General features: G+C 40.2%; 1 protein-coding gene across 2 annotated transcripts; it reads left to right on the top strand.

Annotated features, from left to right (window-relative positions):
- The first annotated feature begins 1716 nt into the window (after positions 1 to 1716).
- Positions 1717 to 15942, top strand: BCL2L14 (BCL2 like 14). Of its 2 annotated transcripts, none has more exons than XM_085305923.1 (6): positions 1717 to 1840; positions 8899 to 9360; positions 12197 to 12361; positions 13302 to 13369; positions 14377 to 14649; positions 15387 to 15942. In XM_085305923.1, exons 2-6 carry the CDS (start codon positions 8907 to 8909, stop codon positions 15426 to 15428), a joined length of 1002 nt encoding a protein of 333 aa, XP_085162049.1. In that variant the 5' UTR covers positions 1717 to 1840; positions 8899 to 8906; the 3' UTR covers positions 15429 to 15942. The 2 variants fall into 2 exon arrangements, with proteins under 2 accessions (XP_085162049.1, XP_085162050.1); XM_085305924.1 differs by having other exon boundaries at positions 12197 to 12343.
- The last annotated feature ends 5175 nt before the right edge of the window (positions 15943 to 21117 follow it).

Below are 21117 nucleotides of genomic sequence, written 5' to 3' on the forward strand. Positions count from 1 at the left end.
CATTAATTTTATATGTGCAGGATGTCCAAGTATTTTCATTTAAAAGTATTCCCAGAATGGCTGCTGTTATGGATATAGGGATGTTCTGGGCCTGGGATGGGAAACTGCAGAAATAAATGCGAGTGATGGGTTGGATATGTCAGTATGTCAGAAGAGGTCATTACTTCATGGGTGGTGATGCTGATGCTTCCTCAACAGCACAAGGTTTGGCTTTGCTGGGGTATTTCAGAGATTATGCATGGATACACATCCAGCTCTGGTTGTAAGGTCAACAAAATGCTGAGTGGAGAAATGACCAAAATTTTCCTGCCTCCTCATGCTGTAACATAGGATGACAATGCAATAATTTCTATAGGAATAGAGTATATAAAGTAGAGTAGATTCAATATTAATATGTTTTTTCTCAGTCCTCTTACTTTTTGAATGATGCTATAAAATACAGAATAGCACTTTTAAAGGTATGATTGCTTACTTCTTTTTTTCTTGCTTCAGCAGGCTACCCTGTTCTTTTCTGGGCTTCAGCTACTTCTTTCTCCTCCTCTTTGTAAGGAAATACTGCAAAATAAGCTGGTTTTGGAGAAAGTATATTCTGCACTGTGTTATGGCATATATTAAGAAGATGAAAATTGAAGTTTTTGCAGTGCATAAAATGATAGATTGTTAATAATCCATCATATGCAGGCTTTACATCTGCTGTTATTGCTCTGAGGTCAGTTGGCCCTAGTAAAGCAGGAAGGAAATTGAAAGCCTCAGTGAGCATGAACAAAAAGCTTCTATAAGCTTATAAAGCAAACCCGGAGCCACTATTTCCTGGAAATGCAAAATTTGGCTTTGTTCACGTTTCTGTTTCTAGTAGTAAATTCTCCACTTCACAGAAAAGCTGCCAGGCGCACATTTTCTTTGCAACAGTCTCGGATACAGGCATAGCCTCAGTTGTGTTGTTCTTGGGAAGAGATCCCTTCCTGACTCAAATGGGGTGCACCATGCTGCAAAGCGGTGGCTGGCTCCCTTTGACAGATAAGCAAAAGCCTTCACCTTCTTTCACATGCATCAGACCTGTCCTAACTTGCAACTTCATCAACAAGCTTATATAGAAAATGGAAGATTACTGATATGGTGAAAAGCCCTTTCAAACTGCTCTTGACCTATTTAACTTGTAGTTACTTATATGCGTAACTAGATCACAGTTTTGGTATAAGAGTTACAATAGCTGTGCAAGCAAAATCCATGTGAGGCAATGCCATATCACTGGTAAAAGACTCACAATGATTTTATCTAGTTAATGTTTAACGCAATTTTGAATCAAAGCAATAAAGTATGAAAAAACATAGCATTGAATAGCTTATTGCTGCTTATAGAGAAAGGGGTATAACTGCTTTCAGAACTTCTCAGGAAAATTATCTGTATCAAAATGAGATTTAATTTGACCTGTACCATGCTGAAAAAAGATTTTACAAGAAAAAAAGATAATATTTGGCAAGATGCCGAAAATAGCCGTACATTTTTTTCCCCTTGCCTGATATGCTATTCAAACCAAGTCACATGAATAAGGGGCAGGTCACACCCTTTTTGCTTTTTATAAATAAACTGACTTGTTTGAACATTGTTCTCATAAGGAAGTACACAGGCACTTTTTATTGAAAGTGCCGTGCTCTTCTCAATGAAAGCTTATGATGAAAGACTGAAAATACTAAATAAAAGAAGTTAAGTCTCTTTTACTAAAGGGAACTGGTATGCATGTGAAACTGGCTCTAATGAAAAAAATCTAGTCACTGGAAGAAAAGGAGAAAGGATTCAGATCAGCAGGCACTCAGGGTTGCTGGTACAATAGACCTGAAAGGTAAAAAAAATCCCTTTTCTTTTCTGAACTTAGTTTTTATCCTACAGTGCCTGATTGTCTATAATCCAGTATAAGAGTCTCTGAATCTTATTATATGTGTATTAAACTTCTATATTTATCATAGTTAAATTGGTTACAGAACAATGTACTTTCAGGTTTAGTTGTAATGTCAAAAAATAAAGGAAGGAAGGAACGCCCTTAGGACTTTTGGAACAGCCATGCAAAACTGCTGCTATTGACTATGTGCTTTGGAAAAAATAGTTTACATGTCTAACCAAGTAGATCAAGGTTATTTTCTGCCAGCCACACTACATTTACATGTGAAAAGTAGAATTTGAAGTTTACTCTAATGAATTCCTGTAGAATTTATATCCTTATCACCTGATTCTTACAGTCAGCCCAGTTAAAGCTAAGTTACGTCTTGCAGGTAGGTTGCCTTCTTTTACAATTGGTATTCAGCAAATAAGTGATGGAGGGGTTTCAACAGGTGCCATTCTCCCCTAAAATCCTCAACAACCAGATCTAGTCTTCGCTTTTTGCTGCTGGATCTTTGCTGCACAGTGGTAGTCGATTTAATCTCCTGGATGTCACAAATATATGCCTTACCATTTCCACTGGCACTGAAAGCCAAGTAACACACCATTTCCCTTCTCAAGTCTGCCTACTCAGGAGACTTTCAGCTAGCCCCTCAGCTTTGAATACGGGAAATACTTCTGTCCAGCCACAGACAAGCAGATATTTTCTCTTCTGAGAGACATTTATCAAAGTAATCCTGCTTCTATCGTGTGCGTTCCATCTGTTATGCAGCAATGTGCATGAAAAATCTGTTGCCACTGGGGATGTTTTCCTTGGCATCCTAGTGTAACTTTACCTTTACTAATTATGTTGTGTCTTATTTAGTTAAAATTAAATAAAGGGTATATTATCCTTCAGCTTGCAAGTTATTGCTTTCCATCCTGGAGGCAACTAAATTGTGGTACCATGTGGACATATCCTAACCACTGGGCTGGTTTGTATGTAAGCCCAATACTGCTTCGCACTGCATCTGTTCCGTTTAAAACTGTATTGTCTTTCTTGCATAGACATTACCTATCTTTTAAAGGATTTATGCAAATGGCTGACTCAATACATACAAAATATTACTCCAATGAAGTGTGCTGCTTAAGTGCTAATGAACTTCACAGATGTATGGTAGTTCTCCTTTCCTCTGTGAGAAAAAAAGCAGAGCTGAAAGGAAAGACCTGCACCTGTGATGAGTCACTAAGGGAAAGAGTGGTGGGTTTTATTTTGATAGTCTTTCTCTAACATTACATCAAAATGTTTTTTTCAAAACTAGTATCCCGGTCTAGCAAACACATTTCCCTTTGCTGGATGAGAGAGAGCAAACAGACCACATCATAAGAATAATTTCAGGGGGGGCCTCTTTCACTTTTCTTACCTGCATCGCCTATTTAATGTGTCATGTCTTTCAGGGCAGGTACTGCTTCTGGCTAGAAAACTATCTAGCTGCTTGTGCTTCCCTGGCATTTATCTAGTACTGGTGAGAGCATACGTAATGGTGAATTGAGTTGGCTATCAGGGTCAGCACTGACGTTGCCTCTTTTTGCAGGCAAATCCCATGGCTCTCTGTGTTGCAGTGAGATGAAATTCCTGCTGAAGAAATGGCAGCGTAATTAGCCTGTGCCTGTGGCTGTTGGAGTGGGAAGGACAGTAGAATGCCCCAGTAGGGTTGGCCTTCAGCAGAGCTGGCCTCCAGGAGAGTTAGCCTGTGGCTATGCAAAACTGCCCTCAGGTTCACAACTGCTAAGTAAGGGCTGTTGAGATATAACCTTGAGACATAACCTCCAGGTGACCCTGCTTGAGCAGGGGGGTTGGACTAGATGATCTACAAAGGTCCCTTCCAACCTCAACCATTCTGTGATTTTGTAAAACAAATGTCCTGAAATGGCATAGCCTACATACTGCTTCATCTGAACACCCTCCAAATCAAAAGCTATTTTGTATTCTTTGAAACTTTTAAGATACATTTTCCCCTCCTTTTTCCTTTTGTCTCTACAGACATGAACCTTAAAAATCTGTTTTGATTTACTTTCCTAGGAAAACAAAGATTAAACTGTCACCTTGCTGGTATATCTCTTTTTTATGGTTCCCTTTCTCTATCCCACCCACTCAACCACATATAATAAACATCTCAACCATGTAGTTTAATTTGCTTGCAATTGTTCTAGGGTAGTGTTTAAAGTTGTTACAGTATTACAAGTTTTGTTTTAAGTAGACTCAGGATGAGGAAAGGTGCAAGTGCACCATTACTGGATCCGAGAGAATCCACAGGAAACTGGGATTTGTTATTTCTGCTGGTCAGAGAAGTCTGTAGGTATTTTTGCCAAATTTCTTGGTTCTGGCAGATAATTTCTGAAGTGGAGGAAGAGTTACAGGTAAATGTACCAGTATGAGAGATGACAATTCAGTTTCCATTTTCTGAAAAATAGCATATAGATGTAACATTTAGTGATGGAAGGAAAAGATCTAGAGAAGAACAAGGAAGGAGGGGTTAATGTGGTTTCCTCAGAGGCCTACAAAATCCAGAAAATAAATAATTTAGAACAGAGTTTTTAAACAGACAGAATGAGACCATGCTGCTATACTCCATAATCTGATCTTCCAAGTTTCTTTTAATCATCCTAGGAAATAATATGCAGATTCTGGTTTTAGCTTCTTGCAGGGCTTCCAAGCACTTATCAAACCAAATCAGTGCATACATTAAAAGACAAGCTATATAGAAACTCATTTCTGAGAGACAGTTCCTGCAAAGTGAGTGCTGCTTCTGTACAAAGACTGATTTGTCTCTAGCTCAGCCTTGTGAGGCTACTGGAAAAATAACTTGGTTGTTGTATGGAGAAGTAACTCTGAAGAGTAAGCCACAAATTAAGGTTTCAACCTTTAAAAAGCACTGAATAACAAATTAACTACTGATACTTTTTCCTTTTTAAACATCAGCCAGTATGATGATGGTAGCTTCTTTTCTTGTCAGCTGTAAGTAGTGGCATGAATAATCTATAAACTGTGAGTCCTTGTTCTGTTTTTGTACTCCTCTGGCTTAGCTGTACACAATGGGGTGAGATTTCTTACCAAGACAGCTATGCTAAAAAAAGCACCAATTTGTAAGCACCAATATCACATTTTTACCAGCATGATTTGTTTCCTTTCTCAGAGCTTCCCATCAGAGCATGGTGCAGGTTTAGCTGCATGGCTGTGTCTGATGCAGAAGTGCTTATCTGATGTTATGTAATAATTTTAGCAATATCTGACCTCCTGCTAAAGGTCTGCATTTATCCCTATTTAGGAGACTAGGTTTGAATTCTAGGTTGAATTTTATATGTACAGCCACTTTCAAGGGTGTTTCGAATTGGCCTAGTTCTTAACATATAGTGTACAAGTAATGGTTCCATGTATAGGGCTGTAATGATTTCTTATGGTAGTACAGCTTATTCTTCTTGCTGTTCAGCAATGGTTATATTAGTGAAAATTCAGTGTATATGAATACCATATAAATTATTTGAAATGTGATAGAGAGTGCTCATAGGGGGAAGGCTGTGCTGTTCTGACTAGTGTCTGTGTCTGATCTTGAGGGCTGGGTTAGATGAGTGAAGGTTCAACAGCCCTGGGCCTGTCCTGCCACATTTCAGTTCTTTTTTCTCTATGTATTTCCAGTTCTCTCTTTTTCTCCACTTGTTTTATTTCTTATAACCATGTCTTACTGACTTGTTCCTGTTGGGCTTTTGGTTTCCCTTGCAGACTCTGTAAGGCTGGTCTCTGGAGACCTGTTGAACATCTCAAGGCAGCCCAAGAGCATGGTTAGGGAACAGTGAGATATTTTGCCACATGAAGTTGAGTCTAGATTTCTAAACATTGAACATCTCGACATTAAATTGCAACACACTGCTAGCACAAAATAGGAAGCTGCATGATCCAAACTCACATGGGGAAAGGGACGTCTGAGAGGCTGCTGCCACGCATGTGAGACTAATCTTTTGGAGGCTTGGGATGGTGGTGTTTCAATGACAACTTCACTAAGACTGGGAAATTATATTTTGGCTCACTCGTGGAGTTAATTAACATAAGCTCCAATAAGACAGATAAACAAGTCATTTCTCATTTCTTTCTCTCTCTCTCCTTGCCACAGTGCTCCCATTCTAAATTCTGTAGTGTTTTGCTCTAAATACTGACCTGAGGTGTATGAGGAAGCTAGTGCAATCTCAAAGCAGCRTCTGGCACAGTCCTTTCTCTTGAGCAAAAAGAAAGGAATCTCTAAAATAGCATGCAAGCTGTGATCTGTATAGATGCACTTTGCAGTGCAAGGTAAGAGGAATTGTAGCACTGGACCTGCAGTATGGCAGTTACAGGTTTCTTCTCCTCCTTTCCACCCTTCTCCTTCTCGACTATGGGTAAGTATAAACTGTGGGTTTGGGGTTGGTCTAATCTCTAATGCGTATACATTTTATGGGGAAGCTTTTTTGTGTGTTCCTTTTTTTCCTCCACTGGCTAAACAAAAAAATAAAAAACAATTTAACATACCAGATGTAAGTGGCTTATCTAAGTTTTGTTATGTTGGATGCTTTCTGCAAATAATGGCAAAACAGCAGAGTGCCACAACTGAAATAATGTTTAAGTTAAAAGTTTGAATATGTGAAACTCTATCAAAATGAAGTTTAAATCTTATATTAAAAGTTGTATTGAAAATCAGGTTACAAATCACTTGAAATTTGTTTCCTCTTCAATAACTTGGTGGGACGTGGGCATTTTTTTGATCAATCAGTCACTTCAAACTTTTTGTATTAAGCTCCTTTAAGTATGTCAGTCCTAACAATACCTGCATCCAAAAGATATATGCTGTCCTTTATATGTGAGTGGTGAAAAAAGATGAACTTGTAATGAGATGTCTTTTACAAATTCCAAATTTCTTCTGATTTCCAAGCATTTTTCCAAAGTGTTTAGAAGTATAGGGCCAGATTTTTGGTAAAGGTAAGTCATTATATTCCTGTGAATTTTGGTGGAACTTCTTAGATGGTTTATACCAGCTGAAAAATTGGCACTTCAAACATACGTATATGACTTATTTCATCCTCTTGGTTAGACCTGAGAAAGAATATTTTTTAGAGTGAGTAAAAGAAGGACAGAAACCCTGCAACTTCTGTTCTTTTCTGAGTCTGGATGAAGTAACTAATAGCTTCACAGCTCTGCACAGGAGATCTTTCCAAAGGGTAAGCGATCAGAAATTAAACTGCAGTCCTATAATCTTCCTGACTCTAAGTTTTTCTGCCAAGTGCCTGTAAAGAAGTAGGATACCCTGGACATTTTTCACACTTTCCTCTTCAGGGCAGTATCTGGGTGCTTTTGCAGAATATGACTACAATATAAAGTTACCTTCTGCAGAGCAGCTACTTTGTTGGATTCCACAAAATACTGAATTGGTGGATACAGCTTGCACTTATCCCAAGGGTGAGAGTTAAAAATGCACAGGGGTGCAAGGCACCCTGTTCCACTGACTTTTCTTTAGCTTGGTTGTAGGTGTATGTGTATGTGCATGTGTGGTGCTTTTGTTTAACTTCCAAATATGAGTCTCCATATTTAAGATTTAAACATCCTGTTGGAAACATATCAGAAATAGTGTTATATTCATAGCAGCAAATAGCTGAGTGATATTCCAGACAGGAAGGAATTAACTTCAATTTTTTTTTCTTTCTTGGTCTGAATGCCTATGTTTTTTTGTGTGAATTTGGAACTTGTTTGAGAGAGGACAGTGGGAAGAGAAACCTCCAATTTTGGCTTTTCAAAGAGATTTTTGTGACAGCTTCTGGACATGTGTGTAGTTTTGTCTGACTTTGCACACATGGTGTATTAAATGGAGATGTTCGAGGCAGCCTGCTGGCTGCTCAGAGACACATGTCCTTGGAAACAGAAGTAAATGAGTCTAATGCAAAGCCAGAACCTAAGAGTAGTTTCACTCTGAGTGGGACTGTGATTTGCTAAGCTGTGCTGCACTGGGAAACAGGAAGATGGCAATGTGTGCATGCATACTGTGGGTTTGACATGTCTAGCTGGACAAGGACAAGTTACAATAGGTCTGTGCCACTGCACCATCCCTTGCATGCCCTCAAACATGCAAGGTGCTTGAGTCAGGTGCCTTTAAATGAAGAAATATTTGAGAACATTATAATATATGAATTTTTAATATGTATATATTATTTTTATATATATTTTTTTATATATATATACATATATATATATACACGCATATATATATATATATATACCTCTTTTCCTAATGTTTAGGCTAGTTCTTGTTTGCTTTCCTACCTAGAGCACTCAGGGCCTAGACTTTTCAAAGGTTCCTCTGAAAGTAGAATTCTTATTCGTTCAGATACTTGTTTTGTGGTGTCATTTGAGTACAGGATAGTCTTTTCCTTTGCAGTGCTTTGATGAATCACTTTTTTTTCCATTCTGAGAATCAGTATTATTGCTATGATCTTTCCTTTTCTCTGCACTGCAGCCCAGTTATTGAATACTCCTTGAATTTCCTCATCCTTCCTACATAAGGCACCTGTACATTTCTGTTTCTGCAGAAAAATCTGTCATCAGTGATTGTGAGACACTGCATTTGCTTGCTAAATTGTGCTACTTCTTTTTTTTAAAGCGTATACCTATGAGCAAATATTACCTAAGTAAGAGTACTCTTGCACTAAGACAAAACAGTGATATGTGTAAAGCACACGGGCTGAGTAAAAGAAGAATCTCACCGAGGAACTAATTTCAATTAAGATCAATGCAATGTATTATCTCATTCCTATTCATTTATTGCCTGGATTTCTCTTTGAGGTATTGCTCTGTAACCAAATTCCCTTTCTAGAAAATAGTATTTCTCTGGCTTCAAAGTACTGCAAGATTTACCACACTGAGGTGTTCAATGCAAGGTTCTTTAGAGATGTAAAGTACTGGCAGGTATTCATGAAAAACTGCCTGCTCCATAGGACATTAAAATGGAGAATATGTTCTTGCAGGGATCACGATGTCTTCACCAAATGATGCTGATATGGAAGAAATACCTCTGGATGATGATGAGCGAAACAGCATAGAATACAAGATTCTAATGGCCTATGCACAGCGGCGGTTGTCTGTCGGTAAATACGGGAAACTTATTAAAAAGGAAGCTAATATGCAGAAATCCTCATCCTTAATCAGGAGACAAATAGTGCTTGAAAATCAAGGTAATAAAGTTCGACCAAACCAGACAGAGGTTTCGCAGGGCGCTGTGTGTCAAAGCCAAAGCCAAAAGCAAGCAAGACAAAGATACCTCTCAAAATATTGTCTACCCTCTTTCTTCGGCAGAGAAAAACATGAAAAATCCCCAAAGCCTTCATTGCCCCAAAAGCCATTCTTGCCCCGAAGTTCCACAGAGTGTTTCTATCTTCCTGAGATACAGCTTCAGGGACCTCAAGAAGTGAAGCATGAGCGTCTGACAGGTATATTTTAGTTCTTCTCTTTTGCTGTTGTTTGTCTTTAAATCTCTCTCTCTCTAAATAGCTTAAATAGCCAGTAGCCTGTGGAAAGGCAGGAAGAACAGGAAGGTTCTTTTTCACTGCTCAATCATCTTTTATGCTAGTTCTATTGAGTCCTGATTAGGAAGTCAGATTGCCGGATCTTCACTAGTGCTTGCGCATGCAATTTGTGCTTGTGACTGTGTGTGTTTGTTTTCCACTATACGGTGTTGAATAACATATAGCTGTACAGGTTATTTTTTTCAAGCATTTCACACCTGACTAGAAATAAAACATGAAACACTGGTCAGGCAGAAGATTTCCGCACAAAAATCAGGGAGGAGAAGTTATATGAAGGCCTATTTAGGAGCTTTATCATGGGATGCATATTCCACACTAAAGACCAAATTGTTAGACTCAGCTTTAAACTCCGTGAAGCCATGCAATTGGCAGCAGCCAGACCTAAGCGCAGAGAAGCCCTATGCCTCTAGGCTGCCTCTCATAATCCCCACTGCTGTTAGAACTCAAATGGAAACAGTCTTCTGGAGTTATTTTAACCTCCATACATTGCTACCACTACCACAGGATTCCTCTCAAGTACAGTCCTTGACAGAGAAGAGAAGATTAAAAAGAAACAATATTTGAACAGAGGCTGGTTGAGAAGAGACCAGATCTTGCTTTTGAGAAAGCTGAGGGGGGACTTTCCCACAGTAAATCTGAACCTGCCCTCCCATGTTTTGGAAGAAGAGTTGGTGGGTGAAAGGTATTCATCTAAACTTATGCCATCAATGTAAATGACTTGTACCCCAATGCCCAAAGCCAGCTGTGCATGAGTTGCTACACTGTGCACAATGAGATTTTTATCTTTTCTACTCTGGAAAATAAGTCATACCTTAATTTCTCACAAACGATTGAGAGAGGTATCCCCATTAAGTAGCCATATACAGTATATGATAGTTTACAATGGTGTTTTCATATTTTGTAAATAAGGGGGTTTTGTTTCTTTAATTTGTCCTTGCTTGATACTACTGGCTAAGGGACTTGCTGATGACAATTTTGCTTTCCCCCTTTGCCATATTTAAAGATATTTCTAAAGATTATCCATTTCTAAAGATTATCCATCACTCATGTCTCCAGCCTAAAGCCCAACCCCAATCAGTTTAATTGTCCTGGACCAGCTCCTGCTCACTAAACCCATAATTCTCTAACCTATCAAATGTTAATTTGGCAATGCTGCCAATTACATGACCCAAGCTGGATTTGACAGCTTGGGACATCTCTTGGGATGTTCCAAGAGAGGTTCTTTGCCCCTGCCTGGTGCATTTTGCTGCAAGGAAATGATCGTCACTTTCCATGGTTTTGTTACCAAGGATGTATATCGCATCCTATGATGTCCATTTTAATTTCCATTTTATTTTTACATTTTATTTCTATTTTATTTTTATATTGTCGAAGAAAGTTCCCAGGAGTTTCAGAGTCAATCCCTTAATGGTTCCTCCAATGCACCATCATTTTCCCTGCAGGTGGCAGCATGGTCTCAAGCTAAAGCCTTACCGTGCTTGGCTTAACCTCCCTGGACCTGGTGTTTGACTTCAAATTTGTGCTTTGCCTGCCCTTCAGCAGATTGCTGGATGAAATCCTAAAACTTTATTTTTGTAGCATATATTGCTAGCAGTTATAATGCAAGTTTGGCCAGGTTATGCTGCAAAAAATTGAGATACTTTGGGGGATTACTTGTCTAAATAGGAGGCCTGTTCTGTTTAAAAACCGTTGCCTAATCTTATGTTTCCAAGCCATAATCATATGCTCTCAGAAATGGCCTGATCCCCTTCCTAGAAGTGCAGCAGCTTCCAAACAAACTCTGCATGCAGTCGGAGGGAAGGAAATGTCATGGGGTTGATTCACCAACCTTGAACTGCAGTTTTTATTGACTGCGTTAACCCCTGCTGCCCTCACAATAAACTCTGCTTGTGAATTTTACACACGTGTTATGGGTCAGACTGCTGCTGAGCTTGCCTTGCTGTCTGCTGATCACACAGGAGCTGCTGCTCAGTCATGGTGGTGGTGAGATCAAGTTTCACATCCCAACCTCAGGGAGGCTAATTGCAAGAAAGAGCAACTCCCAGCTTAAATAAGCCTTGCTATAGCTCTTCCATATAGCTCAGTGCTATAGCAGGAGCCCCTTTAGGCTCCCCTATCTCAGTGAGGCCTTCAGCTTGTGAAGGTCTTGAACAACATCATTACGCAAGGTGGATAAAGCCAGTCTGGCTGCAGGGTGATGAGTTCTCCCAATATTCATGTCTATATAACACAAGTGCCAAGCATAGGAAAAACTTTTGTGGTAGAGGTGCCTCTGAAGTGAAGCCTGCTTCTCTGTGCTCAGAATCAGCCAGTGGGAACAAGGAGGGAGCATTGAAATGCACTATCTTTCCTAAATCTGGGCCTACAGGTGAACTCGTGGCCATTCACAAACCACTTGTGGTAATGTCTAAGATTCACTGTCCTACAGAGCAGTTCTCTCTAGTTTCTTAATCTATTATGTGCAAGGATGTATGCTAGTGAGCAAAACTCACACTTGTTTTTGTATAGCCTCTGTATAGCTGCTACTTAAGAACTAGAGAGGGATTGTAATGTATTACTTGTCTCTCTAAATTGTTACCACCTGATCTTAGGCAACAGCAAAGATATCAGGAGCAAGAGTSTCTTGATATCCTCTGGACACTACCAGGTCAGGGGGCATGTACATGAGTAAAGCTTTGAGTTATTTACTAGAAATATTAATTGTCTTTTTTATTCTCCCCCCCCCTCCCTTCCCAATCAGATGAAATGGCAAATGTTGACCACATAGCAGACAGGCTGGCCAAGCTTGTTACTTCCAGATTTCAGCCATCTCCTTCAGATGTGTCATTCGAGATGCTGGCTCATGCCCAGGGCCCAGAACTACAGGGTGCAGATGCTACTGATGGAAGTAAGGGTGAAGAAAATGGTAAGGGTGAAGAATTTTATGCTCATAGGAAGTATCTCAGGTTGGTATTGCATACTGAGGCATTTTCCTCTAGACATGGTGAAGCAGTCATGTGTTCTGAGGTAAGAGTCTATGAAGAAACAAGTTTGCTCTGCTGAGTCTGGCTCTGTCACCCATGTTTCAGGGGCTGCTCTAGCTGCATAGGTCCTGCCTGCTACTGCAGTAAAAAGAACATCCTTAAAAATCCAACAAGGTGTGTGACATAAGAAAGAGAGTGGAGGTGAAGTAAAGTAAGGTCACAGAGCAGTGCTAGGAGAGGCAGAACTGGGAACAGAATAATACACTGAGCTTCTAAGGCCGAAGACTTGTTCCCTTGGGAAATAATGTCTTGATTAAAGGCTAGTCCCTCTCTGGTGAGAGGACAGCATTGGTCAACAGAGGTTTTAACCTCTGTTAAAAATCTAAATTACTTGTCTTCCATAATGTCTGCAGAGATCTAGTTTTCATGCAAGCTTTCTAGGAATTTCTGGTTACAAACTGACAAACCTGGAAATTGTCCTAGTGAATTATGAAAGGTATAACCGGTAATGATGCGAGAATATTTCTTCCTAATTTTAAGTTCATTTTTCTTAGAGTTCTACCAGCTGCTCTTTTGTGGTATCTTAGTATCAGTCATGCTTCAAGGTACAAAGGGCTAGCAATGAGATGTTAAAGACCCTATTCTTGTCCAGCTCCTTAACCAGAGCAAAATATTATGCAGATGGAGAAATAGCATGACTTACTCTATGCAGACTTGAACAGTGAGCTTCTGCCTAAAGCCTGTGTACAGAATACCTTGTGATTTTTTTCACAAATAGCAGTTATTTTCATGATGAGTTGACACCAGTGCTTTCACTGTAGCTCGCTGTTTGGATCCRACTGGAAGGCTGTGGTGTTTATGCTGCTGTTCTTTCTTTAACAGATGAAGAAAAGATAATTCAAACAATAGTTGTACTGTTAAGACAAGCGGGGGATCAACTAGAAAAAAAGGTAAATACTTAYGTTTTCAGCAGCTAGACAGGCTTGAGTGTGTGTGCATGTGTACATACACACATGTGAGAAAGAGGGATTGAACATTTCTTGGGAATGAATGTTTTGTAACCCAGCTCTCATTATCTCTAGCCTGAACTTCTCTTTCCACACTGGGGCCTTTCTGAAACCTTCATCATTCAGTTCCTTAAGAYCAGAGGACTAGCACAGATCTCTTTTGGAGAGTAGGGGGGAAGACAACAGGGAGGTTGTGCAGTTCCTTGCATAGTTTCCACTGAGTTTCAGAGGAACTTGAGGACTTGACTGAGTCTGAGAACACTTGACTTGGCATTAAACTTGGTGTACAAGTTGTTCCCAGTGAAGGGAGAGAAACTCTACAGTTGTTGTAGGGAAAAGGGAAATAAATTTTTTGAGTGAATGGGCCTGCATGAGCCCATTAGTTAGAGCAAAGCTGGGTGTTTTCTTTATTAAAAATGTAAGTACCTGCACCCTTAGCTCTCTTCTTCAGCTGCTCTTCTGCTCTGCAAAGGTGTACTCCCACATGGAGGACATGGAAGCAGAGTTACCCAAATATAATAAAAAGTGTTGCAAAAACTGTAACTGAGTAAGGGGAGCTTAGCACAGCAGGAACCACAGGCCCTTCTCATAGCCTTGGCTCTTGTGTCACCCTCCCACTGCTCCTGTATTCCCTCATTTCCTAACCTGCAGGCCTAGATATGTGTCATACTTCATTTGCTTTTTTTTTCTCTCTGCTTCTCTGATTCAAATGCAAAAAAAAAAAAAAAAAAAAAAAAAAAAAAATCCTCCAAATCATCTGCTGAGCCTGAAGGAACAGCTTTGCAGTGAGGTGTGGGGTTTGTGTGTTTTCCTTTGCAATCAGCATCATGATTAGATTATAATCTCTCTATATATCTATATAGATATTACCTAGAAATGCTCTACTTTCCCAATGAGATGCGGAAAGCAAGTATCACAAAAATTTAACCAATCCTTATTCTCATTTTCAGATCAAAAAGGACAAGACTTTCTATCAGCATTTTATAGACATGCTGTCCTATACCTTCTTTGAGAGGATCACTGATCTAATCCTGGAGGATGTCTCAGCAGACTCAACAAGCCAGACAGAAGGCCAAGTACAATGCACCAAAGTTGCCTTAGCACTGGAAGTTGCCACCAGACTTACTGCTGTGGACAACCATCCCATGAACATGGTTCTGGGCTTTGGAATAAAATACCTCAGAGAACACTTCACACCTTGGATTCAGAAGCAGGGTGGCTGGGTATGAGTTTTACTCCCTTGACTTATAGCCTAAGGCACCTAGAAGTAGTCTACTTTCATAAAACTAGCATGAGCCAGAGGCAAACGGAAACGAAAAGTTATTCTTTAACACAGTGTGTGCTTAGGCTGTGACAAGATCTTCTCTGTGCGGAAAGTTTTTTATTTACATAGGTCCAAGAATTAATATGAGAAATTTATGGAGGGCTATTAAAAATAAAATGTTATTCCTGGCCAAGTCAGCATCTCTGTCACAGATAGCTGAAGGCTGGGAAAAACACTAAGAAACTTTACTGCATGCTTGCCCTCATCTTATATTCCTCCCTAGAAGTCTGCTGTTGGCCAGTTCTGGAGACAAGATGAAGTTCAGTAGTTCATACAATCTGCCCTTGTGATGTGCTATGCTTCCACTTGTCTGTATACAAAGGCATCTATTTATCTTCATGTCCCTCTTCCAAAGTTGGTTGTGTAAGGTGTTCTTCTGCTAGCAGTGGTCTTGAGCTGCTGCCCTTTATAACTCATTTCCCTGGATTTGCTGTGTGGCATTTGCAGTGGAGCTCGTAGCACCTCATGAAGAGAATGAGAAACCTTCAGCATCTGTAAAATGCATGTCCATTGAAGTAGATAGAATATGAGGATATTGATCATGAAATTGTACTGGAAAATATACTGACTGCAGTTTTGAAAATACACTGAGGTTCCTCACTGCTTCTATAATTGTAACTTTTCTTCCTCTTACAGGAGAAGGCTTTGACTTCACTGGATAAGGAAGAAATTGAATAATCATGACTACATTCATTCTTCAGGGTGCATAAGGCCTTCAGTGGGGGAATATGCTGGATCTTACCACAATCCAATGACAGCATGATTACTGGCTATTTGTTTTACTTCCAAGGAAGGTTGTAGTGTTGCTCGGACAACTTTGATGGAAACAATTTCACATTCTTAAAATTCATATTGATGTAGATGTGTTCTTCAGTGTATATGAAGGTACTCCTCATGGCACATTGAGCCCCATGGATAGTGGGTCACTAACTTTCTGAATAGAGATGCTTCCCTCTGTCTGTTCCCCTTCATGTCTCCTGAAAAGATTCTCTACCTCTTACTAAGATTCCTTCCATTCCTTCCAATAAGTCCTTCCAAGTATTCATTATATGTGAGAAGGATGTTAACTGCAAAGATTGCACAAAAACTTATTGACAAATCATGAATTTGAATGAAAGTGACAAAAAGAGTTTGAACTGGGTGTGTAAAATATGCAGTGCCATCAAAGATGAGCATTTTTAATAAATCTTAAACTTTTGACTCATAATGCATAGCAGACTCTGCTTCTGGTTTGGACATTTATGTATGAGACAAAAGACAGAGAAGGTGGAATTGGGTTAGCTTTGTTTTCCTTGATATATCCCTAGACTGTAAGTCTTGCCTATCTGTCAGTTTTTAAGAAGAGCACATACACTTTATGATCACTTCAGATGTCCCCAAAAGGAGGATGATTTGGGGATAGGCAAGTGCTTACACCAAAGTTCAAAAAGTGACATGCCTTTCCTTGTTTCTCTGCCTCTGACACCTTTTTCAAATGGAAATAAAACAATGGTCATAATCTAATATATCACACATTAGGTTGCTGAAGGCTATTCCAAAGTTTGATGCAAAGAAGTCGAGGAGAAGCAGCAGTAATTTAAAATTGAGGAGCCTTTATCTTGCTACAGGTTCTTAACATAGAAAAGGATCTACTAGAGCTCACAGTGGTAGTGATTGTTTTCCCTATGCTGGACTGTGACTGTTCCTATTTCTGTTCCACGAACACCCAAGGAGTGCAAGCCTTCCTCACACTGGATGCTGCTGGATGCTGTTTTATTATAAATTTAATTGATTTTTAAAATAGGCTTATTAGCTACATCTCGGCTCTGAAGAACTAGATGTGATTCCATTTTAATTACACTCAGATCATACTTGGTTTGTTAGTGTACACCAGTTTGCAAATAGTAGGGGAGTGGCTTATGGAAGTCACTTTTTTATTTACTTGGCTGGAATAAAAGTCTGCTATTTAGCAAGATGCAAAGTTTGTGTTTGAGTGTGTGGTTTCTAAGCTGTAGGTTTAGCAGCCCTAGGCCCACACCTCTCATCTCTGGTTTGATACCTTAGGGCTAGTTTCATGCTAAGAACAGAGCCAACAGCCAAGTAGATTGACTTGAATAGGATGTGAAAACTAGCCATCTAAAAAAAGATACTCAGCTGTTTTTTATTTTTCCTYTGTATTTCTAGGTTGTTAAGAGGGCCTTTTTTTCAGTAGCAGTAGGGGCCAGCAGAGGAAATCAGCCAAGTGAGCTGTTTCTTATTTAGATGTTCTTGCATTTGTCATCCACATCATTTAGATTTTAAGAGCAATCTGCTCCTTTTATGGCAGAGATCTGTGGTAACCTTTTTTGCTGGCATGATGGCTTTGGTTTATTGTAAGAGTAGTCAACAAAGATGAATATCAAGTTTTTGCCACCACAGCTGCCTGGCATTAATTAACAAAATTCTACTACTGGCCCAGCCAGTAGTCCCTTTTTTGTTGATGATGACTAAACTAGTGCAATAAAAATATGTGCATTTCAGCATATGTGGAAGTGCAGAGAATATTGTGAGGGACCCTGACTGTCTATGCCTTCATTTTACTTCAGTCTCTCCCAAGACATCCAGCTCTGCATTTAGTTGTAGGTCTCCGTGGTACCAATTTGGGATGTTACTTTAAAAAATAGAATGGTTTAGTGTTAAAACAAAAGTTGTTGCTTGGGATTTTTATTATTGTATATCTAATCAAATCAGCATCATGCTATTTGTTATAGAAGCAATTTTAATATGAACTTGAAGCTGATTTCACTGTGCATTAAGGCTGCGAGAACTGAGTTTAGCCATCTGCAGATGGTGCTAGGATTTATTTCTTAAGAATGATAGCTACAAGGATCCTGTAGCTCCTTTCTGCAGCACATTGAAGTCAGTTCAGCGTAGTGGCCTGTGTTAGCACTAGGTATTGCTGTCCCAGCCTCCGAGAGTAGGTATTCCCAGTGAAAAGGGGACCTGCCAGTGCTGCCATTCTCCAGAGCAATTTGGGCCTAATACAGTTCCTTGTGAAATACCTAAAGCATGTAATAAGAAGACCCTGCTGTCCATGTATACATAACATTGCACAAACTTGAGAGTTCCTGCCTCGTGACCACAGTGCTTGTTGCTCCAGTGAGTAACCAAGAGGATGTATAAATGGTAGTAAGCACTCTGGAGACTTTACCAAAAATCAAACATTTCTCTTATCTTTTCCACAGCTGTCACAGGGCTGAGTTTCTTTTGTCTCTTGTGAAATGCTGGAAGAGGGACACAGAGGGGCATGTGCTGAGTATCTCTCTAAAAGAGGCTAGTAAGATACTATGTAGGCACAGACAGAGGTCTTGGCTCTTCTTCTTGGAAACCGTGGTATAGGTCTCAGTCTTTTAAAATTTGATTCTCCTTTCTCTCGTTCTCCCAAGTGAGGGAGGTACTACCAATACATATGTTTCAGGTGACAGCAGGTTGAGAGAAGGTGAACTGCAGTGGAGCAATGAAGGGACTAACTCAAGAGATATCACTGTCTGGAAAGTAGATTTACTGTCTATGACTTTACTAAAAAGACTGACAATCTGGGACAAGCTCAGGGTTAAAAGTTCACAGCTGAGGTGTTGTAGTGCAAATGAAAGGTGAGAAGCAAGCAGAAAACATTATAGCTGATTGTCTTGCATGTTTGTTAAGCTGTGGCTGTGATGCTTTTGCCAGGGATGATGTTAACCCCAGAAGGGAGGCAGACATGAGCTACAAGCTCTGCATGATCCCTAGCATGATAAGTTGTGAGGTGGGGTTTGGAGATCTTCTTGGATTGGAGCTACTTTAGTCCCTCCTAACCAACCAACAGGGAAGTTTTCTCCTGTGTTCCATGACTTGCTCCACTGCATATCTGTCAAAACAGAAAGCTTTTCTCTGTGCAGATCCATGAGTGAGTGATATGTTTCCTTGCCTGGGGTGGCAGAAATGATGGACTGTGAAGAGATTTCTTGCTGGAGTCAGCATCTTTGCTACTCAATTTCATGATAGTCTTCCCCTCCTCTTTCTCCCCCATGGACACATTTGGCAGACCCATGCCAAACTCCAGTCTGGCTGCTTCCCTTGATGGAGACGAAGAAGTAGTAGTAGGAGAGACTGCTGCAATGAGGAAAGGGTTGTTTGTCAGTATGCTCCAGTAGACTTGAAGGTAGAGACTCACTTCACAGCTTCAGTTGTGGTGTGCAAGAGGCAGGCAGATAGGCCTATCTTAAAGACAGTCTTAGTGGGCATTAAATAATTGAGATTATATTTATACATATTAATAATACAGTAAGCTGCAGGAGATGACAAGAAAGTTCCAGAAACTTCATGGGGCAGCAGAACATTAAGCTAAGTATGGAAAGGGAGAAAAAGGCCCCAAATTTGTGAGTAAAAGTTGCTATGGGAGGAATCACTCAAGGCAGTGGAGAGGAAGTCCAGTCAAAGTGACAGGTAGCTGGCTGAACATGCCCCTCTTTCTAGGTTGGCCATGTCTGCAGTTGTTCCTGTGGACTTTGTTTGACTCCTTGATGGTTTCATTTCCCACCTGCAGTGTGTCATGCTGAATGTGAACAGTGGGGACACCAATGGGAACTTGTTTTTTCCCTAGGTCTGGAACAGATCTGTGAAGGAGAGGTGAGCTAGTCCAACTGTGGCCCCCGATCTCTCTGCAGGAGCCTGCAGTGTGCAATGAGCTGCATCCTGATGTCCGAGTCTGTACTTGCCATTCTGTGCACTGGACCATCTAGCTGTGACAAGGAATGTGGCTCTGTCCTCTTATCTAAGAGGGTGCTAACATGCTGCCCAGCAAAAGGCAGTGTGCTGAATGAGAAGTCAGCTGAGTTACTCACTGGAGAGTGCTGRAGAGGGATGAGACCCAGGTGTTTAGGCTTAGTCACCAGCATGGAAACTTTCTATCTCCTACTGGAGTGCTTCTGCTTTATACACCATTTATGCACAGTACTGAAATGGAAAATTTGGGTTATGTTTCCATTTCAAATGAGGCAGATGAAGGATCTAGGGATTTGAACCTGGCTTTTCTTGCATGCCTGATGACGATTCTAGCCACCGAATATTTAGAGAACACTAACACATGCTGTGGGGCTATTCTCCCCTCCTGTACCCCTCCAAAGCCTGAAACCAGGCTGTATCCAGAGGACATCTGCTAAGTTACGCCTGCTTGCTAGGCAAGCAAGAGGACACCCTATGCCAAGGAGCTTAGCACCATGCAGACTGAGATGGCTCTGCTTATGCCTACTGGCAGAAACATAGGCAAGTATGGGACATTGTTCTGTTAAGCAAAACCTAAACAAAATCTTTGTTGATGTATGTGGTGCCTAAATATTCAGTGTAGATGCCCATAAAGAAAWTAAATTCCTTAAGTGAATCAGAGGTAGTAATGTGAAGCACGCTGTGGATACATGACAACTGAGGTGATAAGAAACCTCACAGTCTAGCTGCCCTTGCAGACTAAGAAGTCATGCTGTACAATAAATGCAGCAGGCACTGCTCTCTGGCTTTATTTGATGTTAATTCCCTCTTCATCCTCACACGTGCACATATGCACACCTAGTGCTGCAGTATGAGTTACTTGATGAATGACTTCTCCTTTGCATGACTACGGTTTGGAGAAGGTGCCTTCTCATGAGCACCTGGGTGACAGGTTTTCTTTGAGATGGGGGACAGGCAGATTGCTCCAGGCATTATCATCTTTTTAAGAATCAAAGACAAGGTGATTGACCTTCTCTGACAAAACTGGAGATGGCTGTTAATGGCCAAGTCTAGTATTCTGCATTGCCAATCCCAATGTCAAAAAGTTCTGAGTTAGCTCCCCAAACTCTCACAGAAGAAACCCTCACATATTAAACCTCTCTGATGGCGTTGTGGGTTTTTCCAGATTTTTGTGGAGGCTGGGTGTCATATTTACCTTCTGCTTTTTATTCTTTTGGGTAAATAAAGATCATATTGTTACTTTCTCTCCAGAAAAGGCTTTTAAGTGAAAGTTGAGCTCTCCAATCTCACCTTCTTCAGGAGCTGGAGATGAAGGAAAATGTTGAATATCATGTAAAAACCACAGCACTTAGACTGTTGTAAACATGCTGGAGTACTTTTAGAGATGAAATGTCCTTAGAAGAGATGTATGCTGTAGTAAAACCACATTGCAGAAGGAGGGTGGGCCAAAAGATGATTTTTGTATTGTTGTTGTTGGTGGTGGTGGTGGCATTATTATTATTTTTTTAATCTGGTGCTCACTGAAGGAAAGATCATCTCTTTTGCCAAAGACAGTGAGTATTTGCAACCACCTCTTTGTACAGCCTTCTTAAAGCCCTTCTGTTTCTGCCCAGATTTTTGATAATGGAATAAAGGCATACATCTG

Source organism: Rhea americana, unplaced genomic scaffold, assembly GCF_003343005.1.
Source record: "Rhea americana isolate MKP2758 unplaced genomic scaffold, rheAme1 scaffold_228, whole genome shotgun sequence".
Taxonomy (NCBI): Eukaryota; Metazoa; Chordata; class Aves; order Rheiformes; family Rheidae; genus Rhea; species Rhea americana.